Source organism: Poromitra crassiceps (assembly GCF_964638095.1).
Source record: "Poromitra crassiceps genome assembly, chromosome: 4".
Lineage (NCBI taxonomy): Eukaryota > Metazoa > Chordata > Actinopteri > Beryciformes > Melamphaidae > Poromitra > Poromitra crassiceps.
This window is the reverse complement of record NC_139626.1, coordinates 43,642,297-43,662,296: the sequence shown is the minus strand read 5'-3', so window position 1 is coordinate 43,662,296 and position 20,000 is coordinate 43,642,297. Positions and strand designations below refer to the sequence as shown.

The following is a 20,000-nucleotide window of genomic DNA, read 5'->3' as shown; positions in this document are numbered from 1 at the left end:
GTGTGTGTGCGTGCGTGCGTGCGTGCGTGCATGCGTGCGTGCGCGCGCATGTGTGTGGGTGTCCATGTGTGTGTGTTTACGCATCTCTCCCAATTCTGAAAGCTTGTTTTGATTATAGAACACATCAGTGGCAATGCAATGCGAAATGGGAAAATTGAATTTGTAACATTTAAGCTGAAAACAACCTCCGCTGCTGCCAGAATTGGCAATCATCTGGCTTTCATGTTGACAGTGGACAACATCAAACAGACAAAACCAGCTGGCTACCGTCCATGTGGTCGTGGTGTTCTGATCTGTACTGCACGCGACTGCAGGGGGAAACAAAACGGAGCACAAAAAAAACCGCTCCGTGCGCTGTGTTTTGTGCACAATGGAAACGCTCTCGACATGATTTCCAAAGCGTTCTAACTGAAAAAAGCGTGTTGTGTGTGAACGCCGCCTAAAGAACTCGTTCATCCTTTTGAACAACTATCAGCTGAAAAAGCTACCCATAAAACACCTACTGTAGATCCTCACCCACACACACACACACACGCGCGCGTGCGCACACACACACACGCACGCGCACACACACACACACACACACCCTCACACATACCATCATCATAGATCATCACCTCAAGAACGCACTGCAAAGTCACAGCAAGAATAGCACGATGACAAGGTGAGAGGTTGAAAGCTGCTGGAGGTGTTCTGACAGGGCAGAACATGTGAGGTACCTTTTTTTTTGTTGCAACGATCATCAGAAATAGATCCTAACGAAGTGAAAACTGTCATCGGTCTCGCCGCGTCTGCAGCCTGAAAATGTCTTTCGAGTAATACGCTATGAGCTTGTCATTTTCTGATGTTGGCGACATCATCGGTTATATTACGCACGTCGGCTCTGGGCGGCGGGCTCCATGCAGAACATGATTAGAAGATACTCCGCACACACCGAGGTTTATTCATAAGACAACATTTTCAACCGGTGGATCCTCCTCCGGTCCGTTTTCTCGACACATGACTGTGCTGCGTTTGTACCATTGCGTTGTTCACCGGCGCAGTCGAATAAAGTCACGACATCTACTTTGTCTTCTCAGAGATCACTTCGCAATCGAAACAGCGTTGCTGCTGTTGCCAGGACCGCGAGGGATTTTTCCGTCGGTCGATGGCGTTTCTGTAGGTGCCGCTTTTCTTTTCATCTAGAGATGTTCCTGGGAGAGCGCTCTCAATCTGACACTTGGTGTTGAAAACCTGCAAAAACCTGAAAGCATCTCCAAGATGTCACCTTTTCTGGAAATAAAAAAAAAGTTTTTAGCTTGATCATGATGTATTTTTGAGTTTATCCTGTGGGTTTGGTTTCGTGAGCCCAGGCGGTCGGAGAATTTTCTCAAGCCTCTGAGGAGCACGTAATAGGGATACATGATATAGCAGCAATCATATCGGTATCAGCGGATGTTAGTCATTTTCTTTTATTTATCGGTATCGGCCCGATGAGCAAAATAAACAGCAGCGATATCGGTTAGCGGTCTGCCTACATTTTCATATTGAGAGGAAACAATGTGGTAAATCTAGCATTTATGGGCTTTTCCAAATCTTTTGAAAATAAAGAAAGACAGATTTTCAGATGAACATTGTTTACATGTTTTTCAGCATAATGTTACAAAATTGGATTATCATAGAAACTTGTTACTGTAGTAGATCATATCGACATCGATAAATAGCAGTTATCGGCCATAACGGCAATGTTAATTAATAGCGGTTATCGGTATCGGCCCAAACATTTTCATATCGGTGCATCCCCTAGTACATGAAAATCAGACAAAACGTGAGGAAGATCTTCCCGATAGAGCTGCGATCCAAATCTCAACATCTGCACAGCTTAAAGATCCTTCTCTAGATGGTGTACTTTACCTATCTCTCCTCTTACTGGTGTAGATTTAACAGGGACACGGGGATGTTCCCAGCTTCCCATCCAGTTGTTTTGTCTACTGATCCGGGTAATTACATTTTGTACCAATCTCATGTCTTTCTCATTTCCGGCACCACACTGTGTATGGTGAAGCTCAAGTCAGCCCAGTGTGCGGTCAGTCAGCAGTCACATGCTTTAGACAGCCACTCCAAAAGACTGTAGTGAAACTAGCAGTGCGCACAGAGTCTGAGTCTCTCCAAATGCTCCATCAAATGGCCAAAGCCCACATTTTCCATCGTCAGGGATTTATTTATTTGTTTGTTTGTTTGTTTATTTATTTATTTATTTATTTATTTATTTATTTATTTATTTATTTATTTATTTATTTATTTATTTGTTTATTTATTTGTTTGTTTGTTTGTTTGTTTGTTTGTTTATTTATTTATTTAGATGTGTCTCTGTTGTGGGATGATGTATTTGTTCAAGTGGTGCTGTCTGCCACTTCTGTAAGTGACCTCCAGTATGTGTCAGTTTGTAGCATGAGATGTCCGTTTGTAGTATGAGGGGGCGGGGCTAGGGAAGAGGGGCTGTAGGATAGGAAGGTGGTCGAGAGTCGAGGTTAACCTCGCGTCACCAGGCTCTTCTCGGCGAGAAAGAGCCTGGCTTCCGTTCACAAATGATTTTGTCACCCTACCTGGTTCCGGCCTAGAGCCCGCCCTAGACAGGAAGGGCAGCGTTTCTAGCTCCTCAACTTTTACGTTAACTTGACAATTGGACACAAGTATCAGAACGGCAAACAACAACAAAAAAAGATGGACGTACCGAACGAAGTTTTTGAATAAGTTATTTTAGAAACATTGCGGATTCACAATCTCACATCTTTTAAGCCAATACAGAAGCTTTGCATCAGACAATTAATCGAGGAAAGAGACGTCAAGCTAACGGCAACAAAGACGTTTTTTGGCGCACTGCCTTCCGGTGTTCATTCTGGTTCCGTGGTTTACGCCCCATGACAAAAAGCGGGGTGAAAGGTGCCCAGACTAGTCGAGGTCCAAAGGGTAGGTATAGGGGGAGTGGCTAGGGGGATGTGAGCGCTGGTGGTAGGGGAGCAACGAAGGGGGGCGGGGCGGGGCTGGGGTGTAGCTAGGGATTAGGAATGTCGTAGAGCAGTGGTTCTCAAATGGGGGTCCGGGGACCCCCAGGAGTCCGTGGCACTTTGCCAGGGGGTCCTTGAAAAGTTTTCAGGAAAATCAAAATAAAAACATTATTATTATTATTTTGCAAACGCTTCATAGTTCAATGAAAATATTTTATGCTTGAAATCTAAAATGGCTCATGGATTACATTCTAATCTAACAAACCTATCAATTTAAAAGTCAAGCACGTTACCGTGGAAACAATTAAGCTTAGCCCAAAATCACAAATCAGAATGAGGGGGTCCCCGGTATATTTTCTAGATTCTTGTAAGGGGGTCCTTGGCTGAAAAACATTTGAGAAACTCTATCGTAGAGAGTGGGGATTCCAGGGGTGGGTAGGGGGCAGTGACTAGGGGGATGTGGGTGGCGGGTTGGTCGGGTGGGTGGAGGGCTAGGGATAGGAAGGTCATAGAGGTCACCGTTTTTGTGGGCTACAGGTAAACAACACATTCGAAATAACCGGATAGCTTTTCCACAAAGCTTCTGTTACATTTCCTCACACGTCTGCTCCTAAATCTGCACCACTTCCTTCAACACCTGGACGCGATTGTTTTGCGGCCCATCTGGACTTCTCCTGAGCTCCTATATGAGAATTCCTCTCGCTACGGCTGGTGTTTTTTCAAGTACCCAATTAAAGGAATACTACTGCAATCAGCTCTGCTGCTGCCTGCATTGCAAACAGTACAATTAGCGGTTTGACTGCTTTCCCCCTCTGGTTGAAAGTAATTCCCGCCTGCAGACATGACTCGTGCCAGCTGCTTTGAAACGGCGGACTGCCGTAAGTGGTGGACGACGCTTGCTTATGGTAAATACTTTATACGGCAATTTGCATAAATGCAAGGGGAGAATTGAACAAAATACACGTGTAAATGGAGCGGACGTTGAGCATCGCGCAATGTAGTCAACACCTCAGAATTCACTCGGATCAGAACATCAGATGGGTTGTCCCTGATATTTTATGCATTCAGTGTATGTGTCTTGTTATTTTAACGCAAGTAAGAAAAAACGTGTGGAGAGTTAGAAGAGAGGAAGGCAGATAGGCTGATAGGTAGACAGAAGCAAAGGAAGACAGATAGGCTGATGATAGGTAGACAGAAGCAAAGGAAGACAGAAAAGCAAAAGGAGGAAGTGTGTGAACAAAGCAGATAAAGAGGTACCGCGGGACAAGAAGGAGCTAGATAGTGTGGCGGTGTGAAGCGGCAGCTGACTGTGATGTCCGCTGAGTTCTGACAGCTCCTCTGGTATGCCACGCCCACACCTGACACTCCAATACAACCTACCGCTGCTCTGAGCAGCATATGTGTGCATGTCCGTTTCTGTGTGTGTGTGTGTGTGTGTGTGTGTGTGTGTGAGAGAGAGAGAGAGAGAGAGAGAGAGACTGCCACCAAAACCTAATTCTGTTTCTTAATTCAAAGCAAAATCGAGTCAAGCTGAAACACACAGCAGGGAGGACGTGCGCGCATGTGTGCGTGTGTGCGTGTGTGTGTGTGTGGGAGTGTGAGCTCGTCTGTGTTTGTGCGTGTGTGTGTGTGCGTGTGTGTGTGTGTGTGTGTGTGTGTGTGTGAGCTCGTCTGTGTTCGTGCGGGTGTGTGTGTGTGTGTGTGACAGCAGCCCCCCTGTGGTGAGACCTAATTTAAAGTGAGGAGATGAACACGGCTCACTGTGAGAAGCAGCCCCTGACAGAGACACACAGAGACACACAGACACACACAGAGACACACAGACACACACAGAGACACACAGAGACACACAGACACACACACAGAGACACACAGAGACACACAGAGACACACAGACACACACACACAGAGACACACAGAGACACACACAGAGACACACAGACACACACAGAGACACACACAGAGACACACAGAGACACACACAGAGACACACAGAGACACACAGACACACACAGAGACACACAGAGACACACAGACACACACACAGAGACACACAGAGACACACACACACACACACACACACACACACACACACACACACACAGAGACACACACAGACACACACAGACACACACACAGAGACACACAGAGACACACACAGAGACACACAGACACACACAGAGACACACATACACACACAGACACACAGACACACACACACACACACACACACGCACACACACACACACACGCACACACACACACACACACACACACACACACACACACACACACACATAGAGACACACAGACACACACACAGAGACACACAGACACACACAGAGACACACAGAGACACACAGAGACAGTAAGAAAGAGAAGAACAGCCAGCGAGGGACAGAGACGCTTAGCTTTACAGAGGGAGCAGAGCCACAGTCCTCTATGTCTGTCTGTCTGTCTGTCTCTAACTTACAGTCCTCTATGTCTGTCTGTCTGTCTCTAACTTACAGTCCTCTCTGTCTGTCTGTTTGTCTGTCTCTAACTTACAGTCCTCTATGTCTGTCTGTCTGTCTGTCTCTAACTTACAGTCCTCTCTGTCTGTCTGTTTGTCTGTCTCTAACTTACAGTCCTCTCTGTCTGTCTGTCTGTCTGTCTCTATCTTACAGTCCTCTCTGTCTGTCTGTCTGTCTGTCTCTAACTTACAGTCCTCTCTGTCTGTCTGTCTCTATCTTACAGTCCTCTCTGTCTGTCTGTCTGTCTGTCTGTCTGTCTGTCTCTATCTTAATCTATAATTCTGCATAGGGGAAAAACACAGTAGATAGGAACCCGTTGAGGTGGTTCGGGCATCTAAGGTAAGGATGCCACCTAAGGTAAGGATGCCACCTAAGGTAAGGATGCCACCTAAGGTAAGGATGCCACCTAAGGATGACACCTAAGGTAAGGATGCCACCTAAGGTAAGGATGCCACCTAAGGATGCCACCTAAGGTAAGGATGCCACCTAAGGTAAGGATGCCACCTAAGGTAAGGATGCCACCTAAGGTAAGGATGCCACCTGCAGTCGCCTCCCTAGGGAGGCGTTCCAGGCATGTCTGTGTGGACACGTAATGTGGCCAGAGAAAGGGAAGTTTGGGGTCCCCAACTGGAACTGCTACCTCCGGTGAAGATGGATGGATGGATGGATGAATGGATGGATAGATAGATAGATAGATAGATAGATAGATAGATAGATAGATAGATAGATAGATAGATAGATAGATAGATAGATAGATAGATAGGGAAAAAACGCTCTGATTGGTTTGTATTTCATTAAACCAATCACAACCACCTGGATGTTCGCGTAGCTCAACCACCGTTAAGACCGCAACAGCAAGGTAAGAATTCCGACTGAAATGGCCGTTGAGTCAGGAGCCTATATTGGTATCTTGGGTCTGAGCGGAGTGTGAGTGTGTGTTTGGTCGTGTGCGTAGTGTACTCATACTGTATGTGCTTGTGTGTGTGTGTGTGTGTGTGTGTGTGTGTTTGGTCGTGTGCGTAGTATACCATTATGTGCTTGTGTGCGTGTGCGTGTGTGTGTGTGTGTGTGTGTGTGCTTGTGTGCGGGCGTGTGTGTGCATGCGTCTCCCTCTGACTCACCGGGTTGAGCAGCATGGTGAGGAACAGCTCTCCCCCTCGGATGCTTTTGTCCAGCTCTTTGGGTCCTCCGGGGTACTCCTTATAGTAGATGGTGTGAGTGAAGAGGCCACACGTCTGGCGAGGGAGCACCTACACACATACACACACACACACACGCGCGCGCACACGCGCACACGCACACGCACACACAATAAAGGAATGAGTCTAATATGATTATACACATCTTCAGCTTGCAGAGGAAGTCTGTGGAGGAAATTGAACAAATCATAGTTGAAGAGGTGGAAGTGGAGCACTCAGCTTACAAGGAGCAGAGAGAAACACTGCACCAGTTGGAGGTGCTCTTCCCTCTGGTCTCATGAATAATCTCCCCAATGCCCCAGGGCAGAGACAGGGACTCTGTCCTGTGAGTGAGCACCGTCTTTCGGATGAGACGTTAAACCGAGGTCCTGACTCTCTGCGGTCATTAAAGATCTCATCGGCACTCTTTGCAAGAGTAGGGGGTGTGACCCCCCGGTCCCCAGGCTAAATTCCCACACAGGCCTTCCTTCAATCATGGCCACCTGATCATCCCTCGATATCCAATTGTCACATTCAGTGCTCAACTCTCCACCGTGATAGGCTGAGGTGTGGTGAGCGTTCTGGTGCAAACCGGCTGCCGCGCATCACCCAGGTGGCTGCTGTGCATCACCCAGGTGGCTGCTGTGCATCACCCAGGTGGCTGCTACACATCGGTGGTGGATGAGTCGAGTCGCCCCGCCTCCACAAACACACCGATACGTGGATCACTTTGGGTGCCTTGAAAAGCGCTATATGAATGCAATCAATCAATGACGTCTATTGCTTTCATGGGCCCAACCCTCGCTAGAGAGAGTCAAGCTGTAGCGACATTTCACCCCAGCGTCTTTATTCTGTGATCCGTTTGATTGTCGAGAACATCTAATCTTGGTCTTCCCACCCTCGACACCCTCTGCATGCCTGACCATGCTAGCGGGCGGGGAGATCCCTCTGTGAGGCCTTCATCATCCCAGGTTTCTTCCATCCAGCCTGATGAGGTTTCTGTGGGAGTTCTTCTCACTGAGGAAGGGGGGGGGGGTCTACAGTTGGCTGTCATTTCCATTTATCGTATTCATCGTTTTTGCCGTTGTGAAGCCCTTTGAGACGTCACTGTGAGTAAGGGTTATACAAATGAAATTACCTTGACATCTGCCTTGACTTGGTGAAATGTCAAAACACCTTAACGCATCTGCTTCCGAGCGTGATCTGCACCTCAACAGGGGGCCGGGAATGGATTGCCTGACCTGTCTGCTTAGTAGAGACATGGATGGCTGTGCGTATGTGTGGCTTGTGTGTTAGTAGAGACATGGATGGCTGTGCGTATGTGTGGCTTGTGTGGGGGCACTGTGTCTTGCAGGAAAAACACACCAGGTTCACGTGTGTCCACGTTTCACCACATCTGGTGTGGTGAACCTGTGGACACACGTTAAATTTCACATGTGTAAGACATGTGAAAACCCATGCAAACAGCATACATCATGCTACTACAAATGCCTGGTCAAAATGGCCCCCGTGTTGTTGTCAAGCACGGTGTGCTTCCTGGTTGCTACAACAAATAAGAAACGCAGACTTCAGAGCAGGCCTCGGACCATCTTATATGTGGTCAAAGATATACCCAGTGGTGAAACACAGGTCCCAGCGCTGCTGACGGGTCAAGCCTCATGCGTGCAGTGCGTCATATAGCCTATAGAGTCAAATTAGGATTGTACGTCAGTGAGTAGGCCCACTTCCAGTGCACCTGGAACCATGAGTCATGGTGTCCTGTCTGACCAGCCCACCCACCCATGAGATGTGAATATCTCACAGGCTCTTTGTTGGTACAGTGACGCTACAGCCACTTTATGGATTGGATCAGGTTTTTTAAAAAGGGATTGGAAACATTTCATCCACTTAACTGATTTTGCCTGCCTTCATTAATTGCTCCAGATTCAATATTATGATCAGTGATTCATATCTTTAGCCACACTCCTATGGTCTTTGAAACAAGGCCTAAGCTTGGAGCTCAGCCAACAGCTCAGCTTATACTCTCACATGTTCTGTAGGCCGCGCTGGCTAATCAAACCTCTGATCAGCTGCTAATCAAACCTCTGATCAGCTGCTAATCAAACCTCTGATCAGCTGCGATGTGAGCTGATCATCTTAGAGAGCTCTTCTGCATCATTTGATTGATTGATTGATTGATTTAGGCTAATATGACGTGTCCAGTAGTGTTCTGTCCAAAAGATGTGAATAAGCAAAGGAGACTATCAAAATGCATGTGTGTTTAAGAAGGGTGTTAGAACTGACACATTCATTGCCTTTTCATTAGATCTCTGCATATATCAGTGTCATCTCTACCTCCGATCTTTAGGCTACTTATACTGGGCATACTTAAACTCTGGACAACATGTGAGAGAGAGAAGAGGAGAATGAGAGAAGAGAAGAGAAGAGAAGAGAGAAGAGAGGAAGAGAGAAGAGAAGAGAGGAAGAGAGAAGAGAAGAGAAGAGAGGAAGAGAAGAGAGGAGAGGAAGAGAGGAAGAGAAGAGAGGAGAGGAAGAGAGAAGAGAAGAGAAGAGAGGAAGAGAAGAGAAGAGAAGAGAGGAGAGAAGAGAAGAGAAGAGAGGAGAGGAGAGAAGAGAAGAGAGGAGAGAAGAGAAGAGAGGAAGAGAAGAGAGGAGAGGAAGAGAGAAGAGAAGAGAAGAGAGGAAGAGAGGAAGAGAGGAGAGAAGAGAGGAAGAGAGAAGAGAAGAGGTCTTTATTGTAAACTCCTTGTGGAGCACTACTCCGAAATAGAGAGCAAAGGCTGGAAGCACAGATATTGGTTTATCTATAAAACACAGCAGCAGTACACTCATAGACACACACACACACACACACACACACACACACACACACACACACACACACCATACACACGCGGGAAGAGAGAGAGAGAGAGGGCCACCAGAGCGACCGACACTCAGCACTATTTCACCAAACCAATTATCCACAGTGCTATAGCTCAAACTGATATAGTACATTTTAAAAATACACACACACACACACACGCACACGCACGCACGCACACGCACACGCACACACACAGGAATGACACAGAGTGCAATCCCATATCTCAGTCTGATTTGTTCTGATACTGTGGGGTCCAGTGGGTGACTCTCAATCTGCTGACAGAGGAGCACAAACACCAATTTTACGGCCTTAAAGACAACTTTCAGTTCTCTTCACAGCAAACAGAAGAGGGAGGAAGAGACAGACGGAGAGAGAGAGAGAGAGAGCGAGAGGCAGCCGGAGAGAGAGAGCGAGAGGCAGCCGGAGAGAGAGAGAGAGAGAGAGAGAGAGAGAGAGAGAGAGAGGTAAATAGACAGAGTTTGCAAGGAGAGGGAGAGAGAAAGAATCAGAGGTCAAGATAGAGGAGAAAAGGGGAGTAACTTCAGGACAAGCCAGAAAAGTTTATGATTTATCAGTGTGTGCCCAATCATGCATGGAGGTAGACACACACACACACACACACACACACACACACACACACGCACACACACACACACACACCCACACACACACCCCCCACACCCACACACTCACTGCAAGCAAACAGCCTCTCTGAAAAAGTTAAGCCCTCATAAGCCTCAGGTTGATTGCTTTTTCTCTTCCTATTTTATTGAGTGAGTACAGTAAGGTAATGTCTTAGCCTGACTCTGCCAGACGGGGGCGCTAATGCAGTACAGTAAGGTCATGTCTTAGCCTGACTCTGCCAGATGGGGGCGGTAATGCAGTACAGTAAGGTCATGTCTTAGCCTGACTCTGCCAGACGGGGGCGGTAATGCAGTACAGTAAGGTAATGTCTTAGCCTGACTCTGCCAGACGGGGGCGGTAATTCAGTACAGTAAGGTAATGTCTTAGCCTGACTCTGCCAGACGGGGGCGGTAATGCAGTACAGTAAGGTAATGTCTTAGCCTGACTCTGCCAGACAGGGGCGGTAATGCAGTACAGTAAGGTAATGTCTTAGCCTGACTCTGCCAGACGGGGGCGGTAATGCAGTACAGTAAGGTAATGTCTTAGCCTGACTCTGCCAGACGGGGGCGGTAATGCAGTACAGTAAGGTCATGTCTTAGCCTGACTCTGCCAGACGGGGGTGGTAATGCAGTACAGTAAGGTCATGTCTTAGCCTGACTCTGCCAGACGGGGGCGCTAATGCACTACAGTAAGGTAATGACTTAGCCTGACTCTGCCAGAAGGGGGCGGTAATGCAGTACAGTAAGGTAATGTCTTAGCCTGACTCTGCCAGAAGGGGGCGGTAATGCAGTACAGTAAGGTCATGTCTTAAGGTGCTCTTATGCTCGAGCAAAGCTCCGTGGGGGTGGGGCCCCGCGAGTCTCCGTAGTCACCGTGCAGACCTCGCGCTGGGGCAGATGCCATTATACTCAGAAAGTGATCACCATGTATTGTACAATGGTGAGAACAGCCCGTGAAAAGTCGCAATGAAACGCTGTGCAGTACTGAGTGCGCTTTCACTCTCAAACGACCGCACATCAGCACATGAAGGACTCACCAAACTTGTTTTTACTGAAAGCCGTTTTTACTACTCAGCCCTGATAGCCTACTACTCTGTGCTGCTTTTAATCTCTCTCAATAATGCTCTCAACACAACACATTTACTTGGTGAAATGACTAAAAACGAACAGTTGCAAATCTAAGTTTATAGCCTACCACATGGGTCAAGAAATGTGGCGAAAACACAGCTCAGTGTTCAGGGCTCAATGGTTTGTATGCAGCCATGTTTGGAGAGAAGCTCGCGCTGTTAGAAAAAATATCAGGCACAACGCGAGCGGCCGCTGGACCACGCGCATAACCACGCCCAACAAATTTACGTAATTTGACGCGCCCGCCCCTCGCTCCACCCCCGCGCCCTTCACGGCAGGGTGAGCATAATTCAGCCTTTAGCCTGACTCTGCCAGACAGGGGCGGTAATGCAGTACAGTAAGGTCATGTCTTAGCCTGACTCTGCCAGAAGGGGGCGGTAATGCAGTACAGTAAGGTCATGTCTTAGCCTGACTCTGCCAGAAGGGGGCGGTAATGCAGTACAGTAAGGTAATGTCTTAGCCTGACTCTGCCAGAAGGGGGCGGTAATGCAGTACAGTAAGGTCATGTCTTAGCCTGACTCTGCCAGAAGGGGGCGGTAATGCAGTACAGTAAGGTCATGTCTTAGCCTGACTCTGCCAGAAGAGGGCGGTAATGCAGTACAGTAAGGTAATGTCTTAGCCTGACTGTCAGACGGGGGCGGTAATGCAGTACAGTAAGGTCATGTCTTAGCCTGACTCTGCCAGAAGGGGGCGGTAATGCAGTACAGTAAGGTCATGTCTTAGCCTGACTGCCAGACGGGGGCGGTAATGTCTTGGAGCAAGTGCAAAGATTCACCATTTCACAATCCCCACTGGTTTCCGATTGGTCAACATCTGATCTTACACAGTGGTTAAAGGGCTACTTTGGCGATTTCAAAGCAGCTTTGTATCATCAGTATATCGGTCCAGGCAACATGGAGGGGAGGTAAACATTGTTAATTTGCATATACTACCAACATTGTAATGATACAAAGCGGGTTGAAAATGGGCAAAATCTTCCTTTAATAATAATAAATGTATACCATTTTGTTGGTGGGTAAGGAGCAAGAGCATGCGAAGGTAAGAGGTTCCACTTGGGGCCAGGCAGTGGTAAAAAGTGCTGGGGTGTGGAGTGTGGAAACAGATTCATCTGTCACAGGCCCCAGGCCCACACGGCGTTTCCCACACAGGGTCTCGTCATGTGACCTTGCTGTCCTCTGGGTATTGGAGAACCCCGTCATGTGACCTTGCTGTCCTCTGGGTATTGGAGAACCCCGTCATGTGACCTTGCTGTCCTCTGGGTATTGGAGAACCCCGCTATACTGAACAGGGTTAAGTGGAATTCCCTCGGGAGCTGTCTGAGGCAGCTGGCGGCAGTCTCAGGTGGCAGCAGCAGCTGGAGCTGTGTGCGTTGCTCAGTTGGAGGATGTATGCCTCAGGGGCGATGGGGTGCGAGTGTCTCCGGTTGTGTTTTGAATCGCTCAGATCAAGCGATCAACGGGGGGGGGGGGGGGGGGGCGCGGGACGGGGCGCCCCCCTGTGGCGCGAACCGGTAGAGCGAGTAGCATTAAGGCTGAGTACTAATCGCAGCGGCGCAGGTTTGGATCCGGCACATGTCCTTTGCTGCATGCCAACAACCCCCCTCTCTCTCTCTCTCTCTGCCCTCTTTCCTAGTCTCTCAAGCCAGTCTATCTCTTCCACACTCTTCATAAGCTCCAGAGACAGTCTGTACTTCAGACCGTTCAAATTTGGACAGAGGAAGTTGTTGTCTTCCAAAGAGAAAAGAACAAGAAAAACACTTGGTAAATGGACTGCATTTATATAGCGCTTTTATCCAAAGCGCTTTACAATGTGCCTACATTCAACCCATTCACACACCGAAGGCGGCCAGCTGCCACGCAGGGTGCTGGCACAGCCATCGGGAGCAATTTGGGGTTCCAATGTCTTGCCCAAGGACACTTCGACATGCCACCGACCTGCTGGTTAGTGGACGACACGCTCGACCTCCTGAGCCACAGCCGCCCCCAACACTTCAGACCGGAAGGAAGTTCGATAGTATTCAACCATTCTTCACATTACAAGGATGTGATGTCATCACAGGCAATACCAGCTAGCTATGTTACATTACAACAATGTGACGTCATAATAATAATAATAATACATATGACGTATATAGCGCTTTCCTAGTTACTCAAAGACGCTTCACAAACAGTATAACATAAAACTTTACACAAATACACAAAGAACAAAAACAAACATGGGGGTTGCAAAATGAAAAAGGAAGGTGGAGGTAGAAGTCAGATATTGTAGGCTTTCTTGAAAAGGTGGGATTTGAGTTGGTTTTTGAAAGAAGTGAGTGTGTCAGAGTTACAGATGTTAAGGGGCAGGGAATTCCAGAGGGTTGGGGCAGCAATGGCGAAGGCTCCGTCCCCCAAGGTGCGGTACTTGGTCTTGGTGAAGGGGGTGAGTAGGTTAGCATCGGCAGATCGGAGGCGGCGAGTGGGGGAGTGGCGATGGAGGAGATCTGTCAGGTATGAGGGGGCGAGATTATTGAGAGCTTTGTAAGTGATGAGAAGGATCTTGAAATTGATTCGGTGCTGAATTGGAAGCCAGTGAAGTTGTTGGAGGATGGGTGTGATGTGTTCACATGCAATACCAGCTAGCTATGTTACATTACAACAATGTGATGTCATCACATGCAATACCAGCTAGCTATGTTACATTACAACAATGTGATGTCATCACATGCAATACCAGCTAGCTATGTTACATTACAACAATGTGATGTCATCACAGGCAATACCAGCTAGCTATATTACATTACAACAATGTGATGTCATCACAGGCAATACCAGCTAGCTATATTACATTACAACAATGTGATGTCATCACAGGCAATACCAGCTAGCTATATTACATTACAACAATGTGATGTCATCACAGGCAATACCAGCTACCTATGTTACATTACAACAATGTGATGTCATCACGGGAAATACCAGCTAGCTATGTTACATTACAACAATATGATGTCATCACAGGCAATACCAGCTAGCTATGTTACATTACAACAATGTGATGTCATCACGGGCAATACCAGCTAGCTATGTTACATTACAACAATGTGATGTCATCACGGGCAATACCAGCTAGCTATGTTACATTACAACAATGTGATGTCATCACGGGCAATACCAGCTAGCTATGTTACATTACAACAATGTGATGTCATCACGGGCAATACCAGCTAGCTATATTACATTACAACAATGTGATGTCATCACGGGCAATACCAGCTAGCTATGTTACATTACAACAATGTGATGTCATCACAGGCAATACCAGCTAGCTATGTTACATTACAACAATGTGATGTCATCACAGGCAATACCAGCTAGCTATGTTACATTACAACAATGTGATGTCATCACAGGCAATACCAGCTAGCTATGTTACATTACAACAATGTGATGTCATCACAGGCAATACCAGCTAGCTATGTTACATTACAACAATGTGATGTCATCACAGGCAATACCAGCTAGCTGTGTTACATTACAACAATGTGATGTCATCACAGGCAATACCAGCTACCTACGTTACATGACAACAATGTGATGTCATCACAGGCAATACCAGCTAGCTATGTTACATTACAACAATGTGATGTCATCACAGGAAATACCAGCTAGCTGTGTTACATGACAACAATGTGATGTCATCACAGGCAATACCAGCTAGCTACATTACAACAATGTGATGTCATCACAGGCAATACCAGCTAGCTACATTACAACAATGTGATGTCATCACCACAGGCAATACCAGCTAGCTACGTTACAACAATGTGATGTCATCACAGGCAATACCAGAGCAGCAAAAATAATAAACATTATTTGCCAGTTCACAACTTTGTAGCGGCAGTCCTCTGTGTAGCAATTAGGCTGTCTGGCACTGCCCACAGCCTCTCATACTGTTTCAATAGAGAGATCCATCAGCCATGTTTACAAGACCGTACGGGTTGCTGCTGGATATAATAAAGTGCTGCACAATGTGAATATTTAGCATCGTGTTGGCCTGGAGGCTGTGAGGTGAGTTGAGTTGAGTCGGACACGTTTTCTGTTCCATAACAGCCACGTCAGGCGCAGAGAGGAGTCGCTGTTACAGGGTATATACAGCACCGCAGGAATGAGTCAGGAAGTAACATGTTGGAGCTTAGGGGGAAAAGCGAATGGGCTTTTAGAATGGGGATTTCACTTAAATGCATAAAATAAGGTCTGTGGTTACCAAAAGTTTATGGGAGTGGTAATTTGTGTTCAGCGGGATAGCTTTCACAAACGTGAATCACTTTTATGACTTTTGAAACGTATTTCTTTTAAACGCGATTTTTAGAAAAATCAAAAGGCATAAAAGTGATTCACGTTTGTGAAGATTCTCCTGCTGAACCCAAATTACCACTCCCATAAACTTTTAACCACAGACTTTATTTTATTCATTTAAGTGAAATCCCCATTCAAAAAAAAAGCCCATTCACATTTCCCCTGAAGATCCAACATGTTCGGGACTTCCGCCTTCCGCCTACAAAAAAACGTCATCCCTGCTGTACTTTATTCACGAGGGGCCCTATCGTCGCAAAAGCGGTAATTTTGCGTTTGCGCTTGTGTTTCACTCGTTTAACGAGGGGGCGTGCCCAAGCGCATTTGTATTCTCCCTGCCGCGCTATTACCTCTATGGCTGTTATAATTGTACTGGACATGCATGGGGTAGGCGTGCCCACATGCCAAACTAGGCGTGTCTGCGCTAAATGCGGGGACACAGATGCATTCTCCTATCGTCAGCATGCGCGCAATTACTTTGCGCTAAGAGCTTTGAAAAGCACCTCTTAAGTGCAAAAATACCCCGCTGCGCTTGAGCGCATCATAATCTCCGCCCTGCGCAGTGCAGTGCAGAGGAATTCCTTTTGGATACGTCATTACGCACGGACGTGCCGCGCCAGGACATCAAATTCTGCTGCTAAAATTGGGTATTAGCAGATACTTCAGTGAGGCAATCAACTATAATTCACTGAGAAACTCTTATCACATCGCAAAGAGGGGTTAATGGCAAATTAATTGAGAAAACTTGTTGGACATTGTAGCCTACTTGCAATAGGCTATTCACCTTCACCTATCCCATAACCCGGAGGGTCGTTGGCACCACAGACGATCTGTCGACAAGCTCTCTCCATCTCTGTCTGTCCTCGGCATGCAGCTCTCACTCTTTCACAGAGTTTTAATTGAGTTCACTCTAAATCCTCCCATCTTTTCTCTCGTCTCCCCCGTTTCCCCGCTGCAAACATTTCCCCGTCAACAAAATCATCAAATCACAGATGTTTTAACAGGTATATGATGTGATGGTGTTATTGTGAGATAGGCCTATCCAAATTACGCATGGAGAGAATTACGGCATATTGCATGCCTCGTGCAAACTGTATTACAGCGATTGCGAGACGGGAATCTGATTGGGCTGATTGATGTAATGCCCAGGCATTGCCTGGCCACACCTGTGAATCATTCTGATGCTTAAGACGGCCCAAATCCCGTTTGCGCTGGCATTTGGGGGGCACAAATGACTTGGCACGCCTGCAATTTGTGCCTGCGGCAGGTGCCGTGCTCAGTTCCGCACCCCCGCCGAGAATTGCATCACCACCATATTTCAGGGCTGTTTTAACTTAAAAAAACAGGGAGGTCACGTTTACCCAGGCAATTATATAATTTTTAAACAGTTACGTTTCTGTATAAATCATTACAATATGCTCCCGTGAGGTGGGGATGCATTTGGTCGTCACAGGGTATTCACATAGTGTTCAGGCACAGAGAGGAGTCATCATCACAGGGTATTCACATAGTGTTCAGGCACAGAGAGGAGTCATTACATTACATTACATTACATTACGTCATTTGGCAGACGCTTTTATCCAAAGCGACTTACAGTAACACACTTTTTGTCAGCAATAGAGCAATCAACTATGGAGCACAGTCTATGACAACTACAAATCCTGAAGGAACAGTGGTACGAGTTTTAGTTTAGGTTTTTTTTTTTTTTTTTTTTTTATAATATTAAATAAAGAGAGAGAAAGAAGAGAGAGAAAGAAGTTAGATCAAGAAGGGCCCAGGTGGAGCCTGAAAAGGTGAGTCTTTAGTCTTTTCCGAAAGATCGGCAGTGATTCAGCAGTCCTGACCGAAGGTGGCAGCTCGTTCCACCATTGGGGTGCCAGGGAGGAGAAGAGTCGAGATCGGGATGAGCGACTTTTGAGCGCCCGTAGCGAAGGAGGAGCGAGGCGCCCTGCACTGGTAGAGGAGCGAAGGGAGCGGTGAGAGGTTTGGAACCTGACCATAGATTGCAGGTACAGGGGAGCTGACTGGTGTACTGCCCTGTAGGCCAGTACCAGTGTCTTGAATTTGATGCGAGCTGAGATGGGAAGCCAGTGGAGGTCCCGGAAGAGGGGAGTGACATGAGAGAATTTGGGTTGGTTGAATACCAGACGGGCTGCAGCGTTCTGAATGAGCTGAAGCGGTCGGATGTCGGTGGCAGGTAGGCCAGCCAGGAGCACGTTGCAGTAGTCCAGGCGAGGGACGATAAGTGACTGGACCAGGAGTTGAGTCGCTTCTCTTGTGAGGAAGGGACGGATTTTGCGGATGTTGTAGAGGGAGAACCTACAGGAGCGTGCTGTCGCAGCTATGTTGGCAGAGCAAGACAGCTGGTTGTCGAGGATCACCCCAAGGTTCTTAGCTGTTTGGGAGGGCAGTACAGTGGTGTTGTCGATGGAGATGGAGAGATCTGTGAGAGGACAGTCTTTCCCTGGGAGGAAGAGTAGCTCTGTCTTACCAAGGTTGAGCTTGAGGTGGTGGGCAGACATCCAGTCGCCAATGTCCTTGAGACATGCAGAGATGCGAGCCTCGATTTGAGTGTCGGAGGGGGGGAAGGAAAGGAAAAGTTGGGTGTCATCAGCATAGCAGTGATAAGAGAAGCCATGAGAAGAGATCACATAGGCAAGAGATCTGATATAGAGAAGAAAAAGTAAGGGGCCCAGGACTGAGCCCTGGGGGACACCAGTGGTAAGAGGGCAGGATCTGGAGACAGACCCTCTCCATAAGACCTGGTATGAGCGGTTCGAGAGATAGGAAGCAAACCAGGATAGTGCAGAACCTGAAATGCCAAGGTCAGACAGAGTGGAAAGAAGGATTTGGTGATTGACTGTATCGAAGGCAGCAGACAGGTCAAGGAGGACAAGGACAGAGGAGAGGGATGAGGCCTTAGCAGTGTGAAGGGCCTCTGTGACAGCAAGAAGAGCTGTCTCAGTGGAGTGCGAGGAGTCGTCATCACAGGGTATTCACATAGTGTTCAGGCACAGAGAGGAGTCGTCATCACAGGGTATTCACATAGTCTTCCGGGACAGAGAGGAGTCGTCATCACAGGGTATTCACATAGTGTTCAGGCAGAGAGAGGAGTCGTCATCACAGGGTATTCACATAGTGTTCAGTCACAGAGAGGAGTCGTCATCACAGGGTATTCACATAGTGTTCAGGCACAGAGAGGAGTCGTCATCACAGGGTATTCACATAGTGTTCAGGCACAGAGAGGAGTCGTCATCACAGGGTATTCACATAGTCTTCCGGGACAGAGAGGAGTCGTCATCACAGGGTATTCACATAGTGTTCAGGCAGAGAGAGGAGTCGTCATCACAGGGTATTCACATAGTGTTCAGGCAGAGAGAGGAGTCGTCATCACAGGGTATTCACATAGTGTTCAGTCACAGAGAGGAGTCGTCATCACAGGGTATTCACATAGTGTTCAGGTACAGAGAGGAGTCATCACAGGGTATTCACATAGTGTTCAGGCACAGAGAGGAGTCGTCATCACAGGGTATTCACATAGTGTTCAGGTACAGAGAGGAGTCATCACAGGGTATTCACATAGTGTTCAGGCACAGAGAGGAGTCGTCATCACACGGTATTCACATAGTGTTCAGGCACAGAGAGGAGTCATCACAGGGTATTCACATAGTGTTCAGTCACAGAGAGGAGTCGTCATCACAGGGTATTCACATAGTGTTCAGGCACAGAGAGGAGTCATCATCACAGGGTATTCACATAGTGTTCAGTCACAGAGAGGAGTCATCACAGGGTATTCACATAGTGTTCAGGCACAGAGAGGAGTCATCATCACAGTGTATTCACATAGTGTTCAGGCACAGAGAGGAGTCCTCATCACACGGTATTCACATAGTGTTCAGGCAGAGAGAGGAGTCATCACAGGGTATTCACATAGTGTTCAGGCAGAGAGAGGAGTCATCACAGGGTATTCACATAGTGTTCAGTCACAGAGAGGAGTCATCACAGGGTATTCACATAGTGTTCAGGCACAGAGAGGAGTCGTCATCACAGGGTATTCACATAGTGTTCAGGCACAGAGAGGAGTCATCACATGGTATTCACATAGTGTTCAGCCACAGAGAGGAGTCATCACAGGGTATTCATTCACATAGTCTTCTTTTTGTTGGCAATCCAATTGTATTTTCCCGAAATGTCACATTTAAGGATGTGACTGCGATTCCTTTTCCAATGTCAAGCAGCTGATCCTTCCTGGTTTTATCAGCGATTGTTGGGAGTTTGATTTCTTCTTTTGACTCCGTCAGACAGCTTAATCTGTCATTTCTGTGGTTTTCCCCTTGGACAGAGGCAGGCATGTTTAGAGTGAAGCAGGGC

The 20,000-nt window shown here is 47.3% G+C and overlaps 1 protein-coding gene across 1 annotated transcript in view; it reads right to left on the bottom strand.

Moving 5' to 3' along the window:
* ndst3 (N-deacetylase/N-sulfotransferase (heparan glucosaminyl) 3) overlaps positions 1-20,000 on the bottom strand; it is a 71,624-nt gene that overhangs the window by 31,243 nt on the left and 20,381 nt on the right. The window contains exon 4 of the mRNA XM_083635563.1: positions 6,622-6,750. Coding sequence (XP_083491689.1) covers positions 6,622-6,750 — 129 coding nt within the window. The remainder of the gene's footprint in view (positions 1-6,621; positions 6,751-20,000) is intronic.